This window comes from Anguilla anguilla, chromosome 7, assembly GCF_013347855.1.
Source record: "Anguilla anguilla isolate fAngAng1 chromosome 7, fAngAng1.pri, whole genome shotgun sequence".
Lineage (NCBI taxonomy): Eukaryota > Metazoa > Chordata > Actinopteri > Anguilliformes > Anguillidae > Anguilla > Anguilla anguilla.
Window position 1 is genome coordinate 17,452,544 of NC_049207.1, and position 22,288 is coordinate 17,474,831.

Below are 22,288 nucleotides of genomic sequence, written 5' to 3' on the forward strand. Positions count from 1 at the left end.
AAACACAATGGCCGACAAGAGCCGAACACGGCACCGCACTTCACTGCAGCGAGACACCAGTGCGCTCACACACACACCCTCGCACGCACGCACGCACGTACACACACACACACACACACACGCACACCGGCGTCATTTACCATGGGTCTCACTGGAGTGACTAAACCAAGCAAACTTCCCCTTCTTCTTGTCAAGCAAGTCGGCCAAGGTGACTCCTTCCTCAAACAAGATGGGCAACGTCATTCAGTGCGTCAGTGCATAGAACATACACGACACACACAGGCACACACCCCAACAGGTATACAAGTACACATAAGACCTGCTCAGTGCATATACATATTTACATATGCATGACCGAAAACGAGCACAAACACAACCACAGGTACACAAGTACGCACAAAAGCTGTTCAGTGCATATACTTACATATGCATGAACACAGACAAATATAAGCACACACACCTTAAACACACCACCAATGATGAGCCACGTACAGTGAACATACACACCTGTTGGTACTGCAATGTCTTCGAGGAGAGAAATTTGTCATCACAAAAATATGCTTTTACACATGTACCCCTGAACCAGCAAAAACAACATTCAAACACTCACACACACACAAGCATGTCTCAATCTGGTGCATAGGGAAAACTAGAAAACCAAGCTGACAATTATTTTTGCTGTATTTCAGCCAAGGAATCTGAATTTACTGAAAAGGGCTTTGTAGAGCACCAGAACTGAATAACTCTGTCACACACCAATGAGCCTCCATGGGAACAAGAGAAAAGAAAATGGACACAAACGCGCATAAATGCATCAAGCAGTGAGTTCAAAACCCTTCTCATACAGCGTGAATCCAGCTCAGAGTACATGGAAGATTTACAGATAACAGGGAGACCACACAGTAAAGGATATTGACGTACCGAAAGCAGCAAAGATTACAGTCTGCTTTAAGGCACCACTGGCACTCTGAAAAAAAAAACATTCACAGACAAACCACTGTGATATACCTGCAGCATTACCTCACATAGCCCCTAAGTGTAAAAACAAAAATCCACCAGCGCTCTGAGAGAGAGAGGGAGAGGGAGAGAGAGAGAGAGAGAGGGAGAGAGAGGGCAAGCAGAGAAGAACAGTAACCACATGGATGGATGAATGGAGAGAGGGACAAAGAGAGATGGAATGATAGAGAGAAATCGATGGTCGCGGTGTGTGGCGACAGAGGCGGGCGGGTGTTGGTGATGTGCGGTCTCATCTATCTCCCAAAGGAGGGGAAAGGTCTTCATCACTCACCTCCCACGCACCCCCTCCCCACCGTGACTGTAGCTCCTCACACCCCAGGCATGATGGATGCCCCTCCGCAGGGGAGATAAATGAGGGCAGTACTCCGCCATGGCCTGGGACATTATGTGCCCCAATCTCCACTCAGTCAGGCGGAGAGAGATGTGCGCAGTGCTCACATCCTGTGTCTACATGTCAGTGACCGCACACATACAGCAGTCACATGCTCTGTCTGTGGATCAGAGTCCACATACAGACAGCAGTCACATGCTCTGTATGTGGATCAGAGACCACACACATACAGCGGTCACATCCTCTGTATGTGGATCAGAGACCACACACATACAGCGGTCACATCCTCTGTATGTGGATCAGAGACCACACACATACAGCGGTCACATCCTCTGTATGTGGATCAGAGACCACACACAGACAGTGATCACATCCTGCGTCTGTATGTTAGAGACCGCTCACAGACAGCGGTCACATTCTGGGCCCTAACGGTCACATTCTCTCACTCAGTGCAAGGGACCGTGAATAGACAGGCAGTCACATTCTCTACACTATGCCCTATATAACCACGCAGACAACAGCCATATTCCCTGTCTGAGTAGCCAATCACAGGCCACACAGAGACTGAGTGTTAAACTGAGAATACATAGACAGACAGATGTATACCCAATAAGCCCTGGTAAACAGCATAGACCCAGTTTTGAGGAGCACGAGATTGCCCAGGGAAGATCTTTCCACTGTGAGAGCTTTAATGAAACATCGGCACCATTGTGCATTAGTTTTCCAGGAAGAATGTGACTGGATGATCTGGCTCCAATAAATGAAAGTACACAACCGTTGGCATAACTCTCAAAGGAAAGAAAACAGAGCAACATTTTTTTGTTTTTTTCATACACTAAGAGTATAGCTATTACTACAACCTAGCGATTACAAAACCAGAATATGACAGGGGTAGTTTGAATGTCACAGAATATTTCACAGAGAGCATAATGGGAAATTCAACCCAGAGCTTGATATTTTGAAGTGTTTCTGACACACTTTGGACTCCATCTCCCATCAGCCCCTTTGCAAAATATTCCAGGGTGCTCTGCCTTTTGGATGCACTCCACCTGATGCCATTGCCCAGTGTCAGGTGACCGCCCAGTCAGAGGCTGTCTGAGAACAGCAGTCATGCTGATTTTCAATCTGCCTCTAGATGGAGCTGTTGCACAAAGCGGCACTGATGCTATTTTTGTACTCCCCTGAGAATTTCGAAGCCATTGGAGTCCAGCAGCCCCGTCCTGTGATTTCTGTTTTCTGCACGCACCCAAACAGATATGCTCCTCACGCCAGTGTACCCCCAATTTAACCGGGAAACCCGCAGAGGAGAGCGCTGCCCCTTCCTCCCAGACAGGGGCTGACACTCAGTCAGCTGTCTGCAGGCTCTGGAGAGTGCTTCAGTGGTGCTTCAGGGCGGAGAGCAGCTGGAGAAATTGCAGTTATTTTGCTACACTGTGTATGATAGTGTGTCACAGCTGAAATGCTTGAGGTGTAGTACATTCTCTCACCTATGCCACTCTTCATATTTGAAGTACTATTTTGTGTGCGTGTGCACAGTGTGTGTGTGTGTGTGTGCCTGTGTGCACGGCATGTATGTGCATGCGTGTGTGTGTGTGTTTGTGTGAAAGCATATGTGAATGTGTGTATGTGTGTGCGCGCTCATTTAACTAGCAGCCCCTGCTCCTGTTGGAGCATTATGTTCTTCAGAAACTCATTGAGTATGTATTTTCCTCCTCTCCCTCCCTCCCCCCTGGGAAGGGGAGGGGGAGGCTTTTTGCACTGATTTCAAGAGATGTTCTGCAAATGGCACTTTACTCTCACCTCAGCAAACTATCTTATTTAGCCACAACAAGGCTGCTGCCCCAGTTTTCAAAGCTGGCTTTGGTCCTGTCATGGTATAGTGCTGATCCCTCGCCCACCATCCTTGACCATCTCTGTAAGAGCAACTGCTTCATGTAATGCACACACACACACACACATGCAGGCACACGCACACACACAGGCACACACAGACGAACGTACACACATACGCACGCACACACAGGCACACACACACACGCAGGCACACACACACACACACACGCACACACACAGGCACACACACACGCAGGAACACACACAGAGACTCCTTATCTCTCACGAGTCTCCAGTACATCAGCAGAATGAACCTTAAGCTGCGCCGACAAGTTTTTAAACACTCAGGGATAAAACCAAACAGCCACCTGATCCCTCAGACGGAACACAAGAGCCCCCCATTCCACTCTCTACTGCCCTGGAATGTTAGGGGCCTGAGGAAAAACCAAAAATCTATGGCTTGAACAATGAGCTAAAAAGTGCATTTATGTATTTACAGCACACACATATACACACACACACACACGCACACACACACACCAAGCAAGCAACTGTAGCACGGCAGATCTAAAAAACACAGCTGAAAGTAACAGTCCTTCATCCATCTCATCCCGTCCTCCTGCCCCCAACACTGTACAGTCTGCAGTCCTCTCTAGAGCCCAGTGTTAACCCCATTTGGACAGGGACAGAGCCATGGTTGAGGAAGCGAGGGTTTCTCTAAATTCGCCGGCTTCCCTTTCCCTCATTAAACACCCCGTCATCGCCGGGCGAATCCGGAGTCTCCCAGGGGCACACGGCCTCCCGGGCCGCAGAGACCCTCGCGACAGGTCACGCTCCTGGGATGTGAGTCATCACGGGGAGGAGATTAACGGGAGGAGGCTGCGAGAGCGGAGAGGAGAGTCTGGAGCCGCTCTCTTTCTGCTCCCTTCCAGCATCAGAAAAATAATGAAGGGGCCCTTTCATTTCAGCCTCCTCTGAGAGGGTACAGTGACCCAACAGGCATCCTCTACAGCCAGCAGCTCTACCTGGGCCAAGACTGTCTCAGCTGGGGTGGGGACGGGGAGGGGGGAATGGTGAACACAAATAACGCATTCAGTAATCTTATGACATTAAGATATCTTCTCGTGACTCAACGGTAGAGCCTGTTTAGCTTTGAATTGTTCTACGTCCTATCATGGTATTTTTCATACTGAATATATGGTATATTTTCATGAATAATACATGCGTCCCTGTGAGGTTTGACATTCCACTCCGTGGTAGCCATCACGTGTCAGTGGACGCTGTACTCTTTGTCCTCTGTGAGAGCTTAATTCACTATGCAATAAATAGCATTAAGAGAATTCATCCGGCGAACACGCGGTGCATTTCAATCTGCTTTACAGAGGCCGACATGAGAAGACTGCTAAGGCAACGTTGAGCAAAGTGGCTTCAGTTTACTGACAACCCCTTCAGAAGGAATCTTTCTCATTATCAGATGTGTACGCCCTACAGTATGTCATGTAATTCTTTGCATTATGGCATACATGTTTGAATTCGAATTAAAGAAGCCATTCAGAGTGGCAGGCAGGCCAGTATTGGAGCTATTTTATTGTATACAAATAAATCAGATGAAAAATAGATGGTTGCAGGGTAAATGGAAGATCCTTGCGAGAATAGGGCAAACCATGGATGATGTGATGAAACAACAACTGCATGGAATTGCAAGTCAATGTGGTGTGCTAAGAGTCTTAGTGACATCTGTCAAAAAAATGGTGCAGGCAAAGAAAGCGCTGGACCAGACTCCTTGAAGAACATTTTAAAAGTTATTTGCCTCTTGAATATGACATTTCCAAGACAAAGCTGCAAATGCTTTTAGAGCCACTGTAAATAAAATGGATAGTCACTCAACAAATATTTTCTTTGTCACATTACGAACACAATAATGTCTCACAGTCTTTTAAAATAAAGAGAGCACAGATACTAGAACAGTGATTATGTCACTGGAAATGCCACATCAACTGAAGAGTCTCAGATTGATTTCAGTTTGCTATAGTTACAGTATTTCAGATGCTTTTACAAATACATGGCATGTGTTACATAGATGTGACAGTCACTGACAACATTGTGAGAAGTTTATCCTGGAATTTACAAAAAGTTAAAAAAAAAAAATCAGAGTGACTTGTCTTAAATTCAGGGGCATAGCTAGGAATTCTGGGCCCCCTGAAAGAACATTGCTCTGGGCCCCCATTTTTAATTAAAACAAATTGAATTTTTTTTTTAGCTGTGCCCCCCCCCAAACTGCGGGCACCTAGAATCATCACCACCTTTCACCCCACTAGAGATGGCCATGCCTAGAGGGCATTACGGCATATAAATGTGCTCCACTATGATTAGATATGTGAATGTGGTACCATACTTAGCGATAAAATAGCTGGACGAACTGGGAAATCACACAAGCTCTGGAGACTTACAAATCTCATACTACATTGCATTCAAAAATTTGTATGGTAGTGTGCACTCAGCTACAAAGTACCAAAGAATTTAAAACTATGGGACTGGTGCCCAGGCATTACATTTTTAGGAATAAGACCTCAAGCACTTGAACTGTACACAAAGCATGGTTGCTCAGGATTAGTTTCAGATAAAGTGGCCCGAATGTAAGGCACTTTAATTTAAATCAGTAGGAATCTTCTGAGGGCATAGAGGATACGCTCAATGGCACTCACATCCATATTAAATCACAACAGACAATGAAAAATAAAACTTTTTCCAAACGCTGTTGAGGAAACTTTTTACCCTGATATACCGATAAGACCACATCGGCTAGGTGGATTTATCGGTCCTGGCTGAATGTGAAAATCACTTGGGAGAAATACCCTACACATCTGTATCTACTAGGAGTGGCTGAAAGTTTTAATATGTCACCCTGACATAGCTATATTAAACAGAGATGTCACTGTACAGTATGTAAGACTACCTCTTTTAATTGTTGCAAAAATAAAAAACAGTGATTTTGCTGAAAACAATAAGGTCTTTAAACACACCACAGTGCAAATAAACTGTTCACAGAGTTGCTTAAATTTGTTGGATCAACTGTATACCAAAGCACACGTGTGGTAATGCAGGGTTTCCAGAACTCTGAGATGATAATGTGACTGCCTTTATGCATGAGCACCAACTTCCATATAATGCGGTATTACGTGAATGATTAATGCTTATGGATATTATATGGTACAATTGTTTAGAGTGTAATATTTAATCTATGTCTTAAATAATTCTCACGCCAGCAAGAAGTTATACTTAAACAGCTTAACTCCACTCTTGTTGAGGCTTTCTTTAATCCATTCACATAGCTGGCTTCATTTTGGTTGAGCTCTTGAAGCTCAGTGATATAGCTGTAGCTTACCAACGGGTTTCGTACCTGAAATCATTCGGGTATAATTTTTCTCAAAGTTCAAATCTCCCCCAGGACAGCCAACCCCTACACAGCTAACAAATTACAAATGGTCACATGTTGTATTAAGCTTTGCTCAATAAAGGCCTTCATAACCCATAAACAATGGGAAATGTGTTAATAATCTACAAAGCCTTCATTAACAATAAACAACTGTAGTGCTTAATTATAGCTGAGAGGCAGAAAATGAGCAGAAGCATGTGCAAATGTGACATACATACAGTATATCCCTCTAGTCACAGTCATAATCCATGTTTACTGTTTTATAAGTAGATGTGTGTATTGTATGGGCTTTATGACACATAATCCAAAGTGTGACTGTAAATACAGCAAGAATGTACTGAGTACTCAGATTAATGTGTGCTAACCGCACAGCACTCCTCACAAAGGGATATGTGAGGCACATTCAATTAATTTCACTTCAAGGACTTCTCCTCTGGTCCGTGATATCTGCCTGCGTCTTTGTGGCGGAACAATGCAAGCATGCACAGAGAGAGGGTGGGGAAGAGAGAGAGAGAGAGACAGATAGAGAGAGAGCGAGAGAGATTGTGAATCCGCCCCCTGTGCTCAAGTGCCTTTTGTCACTGTCCACGTTCAGACATAGCCAGAGCATCCACTCACTCCTGCCCATACAAACAGGGAGAGCTGGAAGCCTGCCACTGCCATGAGAGAGAGGGGGGGAGGGGGGGGGGGGGGGGAGAGAGAGAGCGAGAGAAGAGGAGGCAAAGGAGAGAGAACCACACAGACTTAATTACACAGGAGTATATGAAACAAGGCTTGACCCTATCGGTCACTGTAAACCAGTCTCCTACACACTAGTCCTGCTCTGGAAATAACCCTCCCCCTTGATTCCACCCCCCCCCCCCCCCCCCCCCCCCACACACACACACAGGTCAAAGGCTCCAAGGCTTTCCCACCCAACCGGGGACCAGTTGGATTTTCCCAGGTACCTCTCCGTCAGGTACATCAAAATTTTCCAGCCGCAGAGATGGAGACGGAGGGATGGAGGTAGGAGGAGGGAGTGAGAAAGGAAGAGTGAGTGAGCAAGAGAGAGAAAAAGAGAGACCTCATACAGTGAGAGCTGTCCACTCCAGTAGCTTCCATTAATGTGGGTAATGAAGCACAGTTAAGACCAGATTTAGTTCCAAAACAGGGGAAGTAGGAATCACTAACACACTAGAGTGAGCTTAATATTGTATTTCACTCTCTAAAAGATTCAAACATGTGGTCTCAGCATTCAGGATAATGTTGAAGTGGCTGCCATGAAACAGAACTCAGATATGACCCATGGGCAGGGAGCAGGGGAGGGGCAGGTAATGATACAAATCACACATTCAGGACACCATCAATGCTCCAGCAAACCCGCTAAAACACAGTGATGGTGACCCTGAGGCCGCTCCGCCACACCACCGTCCTGCTGAAAACCCAAACACGCACGCTGCCGGTAAGTGAGGGCACACAACAACAGGCCCTGAGGCCACCCCAAGTGTGGCTGGGAACGGTCACTGCTTGATGCATTTTTCAAAAATAACAACAAAAACAAAAAACAGAAAAACACAAAAAACTCAAAATCTGTGTTCCTTTGCAGGGATGGTTAGTACAAGATTAAAAAAAAAAAACCCCTTAACAAAACACACCAGAGAACACATTTGGCGTAGCATTGGGATTTACTGGATGATAAGGTCCACCCCAACCTTAAGGGGTCAAAAATAAAAAGGGGGATAGGGTGTGACGAATGGGGGGCGCATGATGGTCATGTCATTTTGTTGACGGGTTTGGGGTAATGGGGTAAGCTGCTTTACAAGACGGGACATCGCTCACCGCCGGCTCACTGACGCAGCACATTTCACCACCGTGATTAACATACCAGCGATGCCACTGACCCAGTCCCCTGGAGCAATATATTAGCGGACAAAGAAATAAGCTATCCTAGCATAAAGGCCTTAAGAGAAATCAATATCCTATTGACCATGTGGAGAAAAAATTTAAAAAAGGATTGCTGGTGCAAATCGAGCGCCCGTTAGTGCTCAGACTCCATTGCTGGAGAAAGGGGGGGGAGACGGGTAACCTGGGGCAGTCCAAGAATGCACCTTAGCAACAAGCTCAACATCCCATCGCAGGATGTAAGGACAGTGTCGGTGTCAGTGGTGGTGATGGTCACTGCTTAAAACAGAATCTGCTCAACCAACGTCTTTCAGCTCAACAATTGCCGACCACCGAGAGCAGGCCACAGGCCACACACACAGGCTTTCACACAGGCCACATTATACCCCCCTTCCCCTCGAGAGCCCCAGGCTCCTCACAGGCTCCTTACCCCCCAATCTCTAGCTCAATCCCCCATGCCCCATCTCCCCACCCCCAGCCTTCTACCATTATTTCCCGCTCACACCCAAATCCGCTGCCCCTCTCTTTCCCCCCACATCACACTCACTCTCCAATGCCTTCACCCTCTTCCCCACAATCTCCAACAGCAAAACCTCCAAACTCTCCCCCAAAGAGATCCACCCTTGTCCCCACACAGACCCACTCTCTCCACATCACACATTTCACCTCCCTTCCCCAAACTTCACCACGCGGTCCGCAACACAGCCCCACACTCCCCCCCACCAGCACTCACGGTTTCTGGGCTTCTCTTCATCCAGTCCCTCTTCCTCGTTCTCGGGGTCGATGTCCTCGGCCTGGGTGATCCAGTCCAGGTACCCTTTCAGGTCCTCCTCCAGCTGCTGCTTCTCCCTCAGTTTCTGAAAGTCCCCCCGAGCTTTAGCCTTCTCTCGCTCCTTTGAGAACTCCCTGCACGCCACCGGGCACGGACAGAGAAGGAGGGAGAGAAGGATGGAGGGATTGGCAGAAGGAGAGGAGGAAAGGAGAGGGACAAGGACAGGAAGAAAGAAGGATCTGAAATCTGGTTCATGGAAACAGCCAAGTTGAGGCAAACAGTCCTAACTAGACAACACAGCTGAATGTTCAACAATTTAAAAATTTAAAAATCAAACAAAAAATAAAACATACAATTAAAGTTGAGACAGTATCCAGAAGGAACTCAGAAGTAAACAAATGTTTAGAGAGGAACTGGAAGGTCAAGGGAAGAGTGGCACCCTTCTGACTTTGCCAGAGATGTGTCCTCACTCACACATAGACATCAGAAGTGAGAGAACCAGTAGGGACAGCGGAGTCCCCTCGCTCTCTTCAAACACACAAACATGCAGCGGCCGCGTTTGGGATTAAATGGAAGGAAAGGCAACAGATGATAACCGAAGAAGAAAGCAACTCCCACGTTCGTTTTTGAAAATATGTTTTTTATGGAAATTGGTGGAAATTGGTATTTCAATTGATGCTAAAGCTGCTAAAAGGCACGCTGCCATCGGGAACAAACCTAAGAGGAACTACGCCGTACGGGAATGCCCTTTAAAGGATAAGGCATTCTTAAACCGCACGCTGTATTTCACCCGAAGCACAATGTATATCTGCACCAGCATGAGAGCTGCAGGAATGGTAATGGGGCCTACTGGAGATTCCACCTCCAGGAGGGAGCGCATTCAGCGTGATCGATGCGGGGGAGAAGCGGGGCTCCGGCAGTACGGAGAGCGAGCGAGCGAGCGAGCGGGGAGAGCCCAGGGACGTGCGAAATTACACCCTCAGCCCACAGCGAGCGCACAGCCCCCAGATCAATGAGCCCAGCTCATCACTGCTGTCAGATCGCATCTCGCAGACAATCTGCAACACAAACGGTGAGCGCCAGTGAGCCATGCCGACTGCTAGCCCGGCCCCCACTGCGGTCTAATTCACCACCTGCACATTTTTAAAAAGGCCTGGAGAGCTTCTCCCCCCGCCTCGAGCTCTTTCCATTTTAGCATGCTGGGCAGCGCTCCTTGACTCCCTGACAGTAATCAGCTTACACATTCATTGACGGTGCCTTCGCAATGATCGGTTTTAGTTATTCGAATGATTTTGTGGCTAACTTTTGCAATCACCCCGCAGAACATGCATTTGGAATGAAACCCAGCGTACACGTGACCTCAGGGAATGGAGAGAACGCAACAGTTGGCCAGGAATAAATCTGACTGCAGCTAAGGGGAAGACAACAACCTGAACTGCTGGAGGTCACTGTAAAATTCTTTCGAGGAGCTTTGAAGAGTCAAACTTAATTTCTGAAATAATAAAAACAGCTCAAAGAAGGCTGCAGTTTTCCTTCACGTAAACATTTTTATGAAAGATTACTTTAACATTTTTTTCCAGATTATTGTTTTCTCTACTCATTGACTAGCCTCACCATAAAATATTGCAAGGTAAACTGAAACTGGCCTTGGCCAGAGGGTTGAATCTGAAATGTAGACAAATCCGAATTGCACAAATAAAATAAGTATAAAAAGTGTTATTTTACAGTGCAGAGAAGGAAAGAAGAGAGCTGAAAGACACAAACTGATAAAACCCATTCTTACCCGCTCAGCACACCCAGAACCAAGTTAAGAACAAAAAATGACCCTATGATGATTAGAGTAACAAAATAGATCCAGGGCCACCCATTTCCGATGGCATCATTCACCTGGAAAGATGGAGCAATAATTAGTGTGCATTAATAACTCAGAGCAACAAGACTCCATTGGGTGACTGCTCCAGCGCATTTCCCAGCCAATCCAGCCTTCAATCGTTTGGAGATTCCAACAACCCCCAGAAAACTTGACATACAGCAGCTAAATCAGCTGTCCCTCAGACTGCAGGCGCCCTTTTTTGGTTGAAAAACGGTTTGGTTCTAAGAAGGAGCGTATTCCCTGGGGCAAACACTTTGGACGACCCTTCAGCAGTACATCAAGAAAAGTCCTTTCCCTGACCCAATTCACCATTAAGGGAATGAAGAAAAAAAAGAAATCAGAACAGCCAAACTACTGCTTTTCTAGATGGGAAAGTTAGCCTGTTTATCCAGGCCAATTTATTCCCTCTGGCCATGCAAACCAGTCTGTCCAATAAAACAGATGTGAGTGAATATTTACTGCTGTCCATTGGCTGCAGTGCTTGTGCTACATTTCCCTCTTCCCCATTTCAGCAGGAACACACGACCACGGAATCCACCGGCTTAGTTCAATTCAATTTTGTATCGGAAACTAAAACTAAAAACGAAACACTACTAAAACTTATGTCAAGAGTCTGGCTGTACCAAAGAATGAATACATTTGCCATATTAAATCTTCACAAATTGGGAATTATGACGCAAATACACACATAAACCTAAGCTTATGCCTTCTCTCACTCTCATCTGAAAGTAGTTTAGCTGGAACAGGGTTGTCTTGAAGACAATGAACTATGAATCAGTGCACCTGAAGCCCTCATTGAGATAGATCATCAAACAGATTATCATAAAACAGATAGACAGGTTCACGGTTTCCTGAATCTCCTGAATCACCAACATAACCCCGTGGGCCTTACTATCCCAGAATGCTCTCTGTGTGGACACACTGCCAAAATCACCATTGCCTCACCAATAACCTGACATTTTCAACACAACAGAAGTGATTCACGGAAAAGAAATGTCAAGATTCCTGGAGTGGCATTTCCACAGCAATTAGACTCTCTTTGCTTTTTTTGGTCTTTTGGCACTGTTGTTTTATTAATACAATCCACACCCACCCCCGCCAATTTTCTAAATTCCAGTCTGGATAATCAGGTTTCTCTTTTAGCGCATGTGGATCTGTCTCCTCTGCGCTGCACCCTCAGCTCGAGTCTTGTTGTCTGGTTAGTGATCACAGGCAGCAGTGGACACAAGGCGCTCTTACCCGCTCAACACCCCCAGAACCAGATTTAGTACGAAAAAGGATCCAAAGATGACCAGACTGACAAAATAGACCCAGGGAAGCTCATAGCCCATAGCGTCCTGCATCTGAAAGATGGAGGAAGGTTAGAAAAAAATAGAGTGGGTTTAGAAAACAGGGAGAAAAGAAAGAGAGAGAAAACCCAGATGGTAAAAAGAAGCAAGGAAGAAATTAAACAAGGACTAAGGCGACTTTTTTTTGACAAAGCTCTGTCTGGATTACTTTCATTCAAACAACGTCTTGAAGCTGTCGCACACAGAGTGAGCTGAACTCTAAACTCAGCAGAACTGTGCTCACCAGGACACATCCACGCAAGATTACAGTGCCTGAACACATTTCCTGCACAAAGGAAAATGTCTCCATCAGCATAAACTGAGAGCGTAAGAAAGGCATTTTAAAATAGCCTGTATATTTAATGGAGAGGAGAAGATGTGTTCTTTCCAGAGATGTATAATCACTGCCGCTATTGGGTCTTTGAAATAAAAATTCTCTTCATGTCCTAAGATGGGAGCACACAGCTATGTTTACCCTTTCTCTTGAAGCAATATTATTCGTTTTCTCTCCAATTGCTTTCTTCTCTTGCAGTAGAGGCTCTTCACACAAGCCGTTGAGCTACACTGGCCAGTATACACATCCCCTTTAAAAAACATAAATGTTTCCTAAATTCAATGGTAGGGACACTGTCCAGGAGGAGATGGTATCCACTGAATGATGTGGAAAAATAATTACCAAATCAGGTACCATCAGTCTGAACCTCCAATAACTGACCAGTCTGACTGGCTGAACTGATCCCTGCCTCCACACCTTAGCTGATTTTTGCTAAGTATTCCACGCAGCTCAAAAATAGGCTTTTGCGCCTCACCTGGTGCTACGCAAACTGCACAGAGCCACTGAGGTCAGTAACTCCCCGACCCCCGTTTCTATGAAAGGCGCTACATAAACGTGATGTCTGCTCTCTGTGGCCCACACACCTTGGGACCGGTGGGGCCAGTCACACTGCTGGACAAGTGGAAGGAAAGCAGAAGAAGAGGGAAAGAAGAGGGAAAGGGAAACAGACAAAGGGACAGAGATGGTAGGAAGGACAGAGCCAGCGCAGGTGGTGTACTCAATACTGGTCACAGATATTCTATGTACCGATGAGATATTCATCTCCGTGTGCTTAACACTGAGTATCATATCACCTTGAGCAACCCGGGAGCACATCCAGCTAAAACGCTAGTTCTTGGTGTAGCAACATGGCCCAAGGTCTGGTATCAAATACCTGACTGTGCCGGTACCAGCCGAAGCCGGGAGTCTCACAGGCCAATGCAATAAAAATGGTTTTAATTCAGGTAAAATACTGTACAGTCATTGTGCAAAATGTGTTCTTATTTTCTGGCTCCTTCTGAATGAAGGACAATAAGAAGGCATCCAGTGCTAGCAGTAACAGACTGGAACTGCCCAGACAAGAGGCAGAAAGCATGCAGAGCTGCCTATCTGGTCAGGAGATCTGTGGTGGAAATTATACCAACACGAATGAATCCCATGTAGCCAGTGCAGTGTTTGGATTAGTCGAAAGGCAGAGCTCTATGTAAAACAAAAAATCTGTTGGGATCTGACAGCGATAAGCAAAAAAACTATCTGTGCTTGGATTGGTCTTCTTATCGTCCTTATCTTTGATTGGTATTGTGCCTGTGCACTGAATGAAATGTTTGCGCAGGCATTTCAAATTTACATGCACAGTGAAAAAAGTGTTGTAAAATAGCAATTTTTCCACCACCCTAGTAATGTGTTCATGTTTTCTAATATAAGGCTTTAAACTGGTGTGTCTATCAAATGCAAACTGTATACAGGCTTTGCTTTTATACAGTTCACCATAAGAAGTGTCAGGGATTACTGCAGCTTAAAGCTTGTTATAGCTGGAGGAAATTTAGCTCCCATACCATTCACATTTTATGTGCGTCAGGGAAAAATAAATACATAAATTTAATTTTGCGTTTAATCTATTCATGTATTCACCGGGAGCTTTAGTACACAGTCAGGAATTAGGAGAATTGTGACTCTGAACATGGTTTATTCTTGTCTTCAATTACAGAACCCATTTTGTGCATTGATTTTGTGCAAGAAATTATCTTCTGTAGACTATTTTTCATGGCTGTGTATTTGAGTCACTGTTATAGAAACACATTCTAAAGCCAGACCCGTAGGCTTCCTCCATAATCAAAATTCACTTCACGGATGTTTCTGGGAACTTTTATTTATATTTAAATGAAAACAAATGCTTAACTTTTCCGCTTATCAATTGTAGATGATTTTGGCATTCAATGAAATTGATAACCATTTACTGTATAAGGAAATGTATGAGACTACAAACATTTAAATATATACATGTATACTGTCACACATTTTCACAGATTTCGATAATTTTTTATGTGACAACAGTTGTGTTTACGAAGTAATTTTCCATGTGTGTGGCTATGTGCGTGTGTATATGATTGTGTGTGGGTGCCTGTGTGCGTGTGTGTGTGTGTGTGTGTGTTAGCTCAGTGAACTGGAATGTGTTGTATGTGTGGGTCCACTCTCAGTTGGAAGTTCAGTTGGAATCCCTGCTGGAAGCCTGCATGCCGTTTGCTTGTGAGCTCGATGCAGTTTGTCAGAGGTGGCACAGCGCAGTACAGCGCAGTACAGCACACTCAGACAAACCCCAGTGCCGGGGCCCGACTCACCCAGTACAGCACGTCCGTCCAGCCTTCCATGGTGATGCACTGAAAGACCGTCAGCATGGCAAAGGCAAAGTTGTCGAAGTTGGTGATGCCGTAGTTGGGCCCCTCCCAGCCCATCTCGCACTTGGTGATGTTCTCCGGGCTGCACTGCCTGCCGTGGGCGTGCGCTTGGGCGCAGGGGGCAGGCTTCTCCTCAGAGGTGGGACCTAGCAACACAGATAGCAGCTTTGCTAACACCTGCTGCTCAGACACCAGAGGTGCTGATGAGACTTAAGACACCATGAGACTTAAGCCTGATAGTTCATGGACCACAGATGAGATGTTACCACAAAACAAGCAGAAACTGCTTGGCTTTCATTAGTAGTCCTCAGAGATTTTATAAAAAACAACGCTTATATGTTCATGTTGACTTCAGCAGGTTTAATCTACAGAGTGCGTATTGTTAATATAAAAACAACGACAAAAAATGTCAGTGATTTGCGTACTAATATACGAGTTGAGATGAATACCACTAAAATTCAGTCTCTCCAGAATATTTTTATTCAAACAAATAATTGAAAAGTCCCAATAGAACAGTATGTGTATTTTCAATTCATGAACTGAATTACTACTAATTTCCTGAATTCCTTCAACTGCAAATGAATTGACCTTAATCTCGCTACTCTCCCAGGGTAGAAGTGTGTTGGACTGACAGAGGACACAGATGACAGCACTGAGGTTGTGTCCTCCTAAAAATATGAACTGCCGCATTCCAATTCTGAGGGTCGACACACCGAGGCGTGAAATCGCAGCAAAGCGCAGAACAAAATGGGGAGTTCGCCTGGAACGCACGGACGCGTGACACAGTCATCTGAGATGCCGTGTGAGAGTAAACAGCGGACCTGCTCCCCCGCTGACTTGCTAAACCAACCAAAAACCTCTTTATTCATGCTTCATGATGCCAGTTCCTATCTCATGTTTACTCTTAAAATACATAGATTAGATTAGCAAACCCTCGTAGCATGAAGACGAGTCGGTCTGCGTGGTGAGCAGCTAGTGTGACTCCCGCTCAGAGAGTGTATTTAGAGCACGGTTGAGCTCAAGGTTAAAAGGGGGACTTCCTGACTATTATTCAGACTGCTGAATGAATATCAGTAAACATCCTTTGAATGGAAGCTGCCTTGCGCATCCACATCCGCTTCTAATCCTGGCTTGACATTTGCATGCGCTGCAGTGTACAAAGATGGGGCAGTAATACGGCAATCCCTTTGAATTCGAGGCTCATGCAGTAAGAATACGAGTATGCACCCATTCACTCCACAAACCACATTCATTCTTCAGGCTGTTGTGGGAAAAGACTGTATTTCTTGGTTGGCCTGCCTGGCTAAAATGAGGCATATAAATGACAGATATAAGGGTTGAGATTCCACCACCTCCCCATGAAGATGCACATGGGTCTTTTTCATTTTATTGGCTCATTGATACAGAAGGGCATGAACTTTTGCAAGGTCCAAAGGTTTCTTGGATTTAGAGTGAGTCAAAATAGAACAATAGTGCAAATGCAACTCCAAATGTTTAACAATTTTTAAATCTCTAAAATTCTGACCTTGTGGGGGAAGGTCACCCCCCCCCCCCCCACCCCCCAGAGCAAGCCGTGTGGACCTGATGAGGTGGAGGTAGAGGTGGAGAGGATGGAGGCGAACACAGGTGGAGGGCGGTTAGGGACTCACCTAGGTGTCCGTCGCGGTAGAAGAAGCAGGTGCGGTGCATCTTGCCCATGAAGAGCTCCAGGCCGATGATGGCGTAGATGATGATGACGAAGAGGACAAGGAGGGCGATGTGCAGCAACGGGACCATGGCTTTAATGATGGAGTTCAACACCACCTGCAGGCCTGGGAAGGGACACAGCAATTTGCGCTTTTACACTCCCCTGTAAAACATGTTTATGTTCATGACTAAACTCTCTGAGGCGTCACTGTAAATATACACAATGCATTTTGCACATCCAAAACTAATGCAGGTTTCTGCCCCTCTAAACTTCTAGATCTAGATCATAGTAATGGTGAGCATCTGTGCCACACCTCATTTGGGCAGAGGTAGAGGTACCCATATTTCTCATGACTGGGGGAACTGAGCTAGCGGTTACTGGGAGGCCATAAACGACCAGCTCAGCGATGACAACACTCATCTGCTTGCATACAGATCCCTTCCCTCTCAACTTTCTTCACTGACTGTCCATTCATCTTTGGACTCTGGAGAGAAATCACCTCTTTTAGAACAGAGTGACCTCGTGTTACAGGGCTGTCTCAGACGATACTGTGCGCTCTCCTGTCACACTCACCAGCAATATCAATTAACTTACCCTCAACCGTCCTTTATGAAATAAGTCAGGCCTACGAGAACATCCCATCTTTAAAGGATGTATCCCGTAAACTCGAAAACTCAAGGGTTAGCTTTCCTCTCCTAATACAGTACAGGAGAACACATACTTAAAAACAACCAGCAACCCCCCGTAGAGGCCGAGATGCTCCCCCGCCCCTGAGGAGCGGGCAGGAGGGACACTCACTGGGCACTCCGGACACCAGCCTGAGGGGCCGCAGCACCCTGAACGCCCTCAGCGCCTTCACGTCGAAGCCCGCGGCCTTCCCTCCGATGGGCGTCGCCCCGTCCCCTTTGGTGGCTTGTTCTAAAATAGCACTAAAAAGCCTGATGGACACAAAGAGACAGACACAGATAGGTTTGGGTTAATGCTGTCCAAATGAAGAAGTACAACATTAACCGCAATTTCCACAAGCAGAGGGAGAAAGCAACAACATGTTGGTAACAAAATATGTTTCTGCATGTTAAAATGAATGAATTATTTCAAAAACATTATTTGCGACATTATCACCAATTATTTCAGAACTATTTCAGATTCAAGAAATTCCATCAATTCATATACCATAAAAAACTATTTGATGACAACATTCAAAGGAGAAATAATTTCAGAGCATCAATATGAGAAATTATTAATTGATTATTTCATTGCAGCAATTGAAACAATGCCAGTGGTTTGCCATTGGCTGTGGATTAAGTGGCTGAGACACAAGGAACAAAGCAGGACTCAGAAAGCGGCACACGTTCCTTGGATGTAATTCAGTTGCTGAAAGATCCCCACTTGGCACTGCTTTGAGTGCCCTAGTTGTACTCCATAAATCGCAGTAACCATTAGCATAACCACAACATCATTTTTTTCCCCAAAGAATTCCACACAGAGAGCATTCATCCTCGGTTTCAGATGTGGTGCACTATCAATTACCACAGGAAAAAAATGCCTGAAAAGAACAGTGCTCATAAAAATGGCTCTCAATTTGTTCGTTAAAAACACCTGCCGCCGTGTGATCTCGGGGCCTCAGCAAACTCTTGAGCGGAAAATGCCTGATTAGACCAAGGAATGAAAATTGAAATCGCACAGGGAGCGCTGGCAAGGCCATTAGTCATCAGCTGATTGTTGAATTCTAATGATGCATCAGCACTGAAAATCAGAATTTAACATCAATAAAACATTAATTAGGGAAGAGGCGCTCCTAACCCTTGGCACGTTTACAATAGCTGAGTGATCACTTTTCGAAAAAAAAAGAAAAAGGAAATTTTCAAGTGCCCTTTTTCTTAATTTTTCCATTGACACAAAAAGGGATGTTTTCAGAATGTGACCGCATCAGCTGAATGCAGAGAAGCCCGTATTGTACAGTGAGTACAGAGTCTCACGTGGTTATTCATATAAAGAGCAATCCGCTGAAGCGCTTGGGTAGGCTCAGGTAGCCACAAATGTCAGCGGAGACACCTGGTCACCCGGGCTGAATGCAGGAATGCATTAAGCCCACATCAGCGCTTCTCCCCGCGGGGAATCCGGCACCTTCCGTCTCTCCTCCCAGGAAACACGGAGCCCCTCAGGCAGACACCCGGCGGCCCAGCAGCACAGCGCCTCCCTCTCCCAAGAGCCAATCTCCAAGGGAAACGCGGGTGATAAGGTGATTTTGAGAGTACAGCCTGGGGGGGCGTGTGGGTGTCCGGAAGCCATCATGGGGTTCCTAGCCCCTTCCACACAGAAGGGAGGGGAGGGGCAGAACCAGTCACAGGGTCTCTAGCCCCCCCACCCAGAGGTGTCATGTAAATAGATCCACCAGGCATCACTGCACACGCTCATGTTACCGCAATCCCGCCATGCACTGCAGAGAAGGGAGCAGGCAGTAAAACCTGATAATGCCCTCAGTCTCTTGGTCTGCGCCTCGGCACGGAACACAGTCAAGGATACTCGGCGTATAATAAAAAGGAATACAATCATTTCTGGTGGGAAGAACACGGGTGCAATAAAAGAAATGCGTACATTTGAAGCCTTTAAACAAAAAGTCAGACCTCAAGCACCCGATTCAGGCAGGGGAATATGAGTACATCTGTGCGTCATTCCTGAAAGCCATATCCATTTCCACAGCTGAGGGGGAAAAACAATTAATAAAAAAGATTGCATCTAAATGAATCATTCACCCGCTGTCTACCTGCCTCGCTGGCCGGATTGACGGGAATAGTGCAGCAGATCCATATTTATTTTATAAAGTACCTCACTGTCCGATGATTCGCTATAAAGCAGGCTACATACAGCCGTATATAAACGCAAGCACAAATAATAGGCCTTCGCGGCGTCAGATACGGTGTTACGTAAGGAACCTCATATCGGTCTCAGAGATGGAAAAAGCCACAATTCAATCAGTCACCCGAGAGCCCATTTCATCCGGCCACAAAGGACATTATGCAAAACGCGCGCGGCTCCCCCTCCCCTCTCCCCCCTCCCCTCTCCCCTCTCCTCTTACAGGCCCTCAGCCGTTCCTGCTTTAGATGCAGATGATTGGAAATGACAAGCAATCGCGCCGATAACCGCATTTCCTCTAATCTCTGCTTCAAGGTTGAAGGGAAAGTTAGGAAAGCACAAGAGTGCAAAACAGAGAGGGAAAGAGAGGGAGCGGGGGGGGGGGGCAGGAGCGGGGACAAGACGACTGCCACTCAGGACCCTGCTGACAGAGAGACAGGCCCTCTCCTCCCCCAGCCAAGAGGCTGCATTATGCCACCCCAGGGCGATCCCACTCGATAATTAAAATCATTAGCATGACAAAGTCAGAGGTGTCTTTTCTTTCTCTCCGAAAGCCAAAAGTCTTTCACTTGTCTTTTTTTCCCCCTGTCCTCTTTAATTGATTCCATAGGCGGTGATGTGCATGTATCCGGTTTAATTGCTCAGTCTGACAGATCCTGACATTGTGTGTGTTGGAACAAAAGGGACGGACGGACCTGTCTGACTGCGTACAGAGGAGACGGGAGGAGCTCCCATTCAACGACTGAGGCAAGTGAAGGAAAGGCTTCACTCACCCACACTCTCCACCCCTGTTTAATCAGTTAACCAGTTACAACTGGTATGAACTAATAAAGGAGCACTCAACACCCCCCCCACCCCGCACCCCCCCCCCCCCCCCCCCGCCCCATCCACACACACAACCACACACGTTATAACAGAAATAGCCGGGTTCTTACCCTGACCTAACACAAGCTGTCGCAGGACAGTTTAATTAATTGCCGCTTGTCCGGCTGGAGGTCCCACCGTTTTAAACAACATGTGATTAATATGCTAGCGCGGCTGACCCTGGGACCGTGAAGCGCGCGGTCCGCCCCGGACCCCGAAAACGGACCGAGCCAACGCCGCGCCTGAGGTCACCGCTGCGGTAAAACCTTAACGCGGCGTCACGCTCGTTTTCATGCCCGCGGTATACGAAGCAGAGCCGCGGTAAGGTGTGGTGCCCTCTGATACGCCCACAGAGACAAACCATTAAAATGCATTATGTGCGGTCAGCTAGCCTATTTCATCTCGCACACCCCACAAGGACCAGTATTTTCACACAGCGTATTTGTGTAAAGCACAAAAGTGAATGAATCCAGCTGTATTCGGTATATTTTACACAATGTCAAACACCGACATGGCAACGTTTGGGATGAATGTTACTATGGGTTACTACCTGACATGTAGTTGTACAATAAAATAAAAGATCTGCTTGGTAGAACAGGCAGTGTATCACTCCAGTGTGCCAATTAATATTTAACCACAACACAAAATGTTTATTGTTTATTCCCTTTTCATTCGCACCCCTTGCCTGTTATCTCTTATATGCACTATGCAATACAGCAACTATACAAAATATACAGCATATTATAAAGTCAAATGAACTGTACCTTATTGGTAGTAAGAATCATTCTGTGCTACCTGGTCAAAACCTTTCAACAGCATTAAGCCATTTAATTATGTTCAAAGGTCAATTATCTGTAGAAGCACATAGACTGGACACACCTAAGACTGCCTTTCTGAGCATTACTAATGAAAATGAAATCCTTTCAAATTTCCAGAAAGCCTGAATACAATTGGTTTACACAACTATTTCAAAACACGTAATGTTATCTTAATACAATTAAAGCATTTAGGAAAAAGGATTTAAATGGCAACAATTCAACTGTAATAACTGACAGGAAATGTGAGCACTTTTTGGAAACATAACAAAGAAAGATAACTGAACAAAAATCTAAATGAACGATGCATTTGTGAAAGTATGGGATCATATGACAAGAGCTTTTTAAATTTTTGTAATCAGTAATAAGTGCACCTCTGATGTTCTATTTCCACAAAAAGATTTAATTTTGCAAAAAGTTAATTTTGCAAAGCTACAGCCTATTTTTTTCAGTTAAAATATCAAATGATTTTTCTCTTCTTTCTCTTTGGTATTGGTCACTTGGAGACAAAGTTAATTTCATAATTAACACGACATTTAGATATAAACAAAACAGTGGTGAAGATGTTTAGTGGGCTTCCAATCAGAAGTGAACCTGAAGTGAACATCCATACAAAACAGCCTCACCTTGTTGGAACTCCAGTGCTTGCGCACACAAATCAAATGCTTCACATCAAATGGAAACTCTTTCAGTTTTTTCCTCAAAACATTTGTAAAAAGTAAGTATGCATCTTTATATTATAGTTTAATGAACACGTCAAATGCACAGAAAGCAGTGATTGCACTCGGTCTTTATCCCAGAAGCTGTGCTGCAGTAAGGGCAGAAATGCAGGAATCGGGAGAAGAGCCCGTCAGTAGTGATGAGGTAATGACTGAACAAGGTTGAG

The 22,288-nt window shown here is 45.5% G+C and overlaps 1 protein-coding gene across 17 annotated transcripts in view; it reads right to left on the bottom strand.

Annotated features, from left to right (window-relative positions):
* Positions 1-22,288, bottom strand: part of cacna1c (calcium channel, voltage-dependent, L type, alpha 1C subunit) — a 224,077-nt gene that overhangs the window by 51,730 nt on the left and 150,059 nt on the right. For 9 of the 17 annotated variants that reach the window (XM_035426446.1, XM_035426449.1, XM_035426448.1 and 6 more), the window contains exons 5-10: positions 17,666-17,805; positions 16,830-16,991; positions 15,124-15,326; positions 12,383-12,486; positions 9,232-9,404; positions 141-215 (exon numbers count right to left, since the gene is read on the bottom strand). In XM_035426446.1, the coding sequence (XP_035282337.1) occupies positions 141-215; positions 9,232-9,404; positions 12,383-12,486; positions 15,124-15,326; positions 16,830-16,991; positions 17,666-17,805 (857 nt within the window). The remainder of the gene's footprint in view (positions 1-140; positions 216-9,231; positions 9,405-12,382; positions 12,487-15,123; positions 15,327-16,829; positions 16,992-17,665; positions 17,806-22,288) is intronic. The other 8 variants (XM_035426451.1, XM_035426457.1, XM_035426450.1 and 5 more) reach the window with 1 other exon arrangement.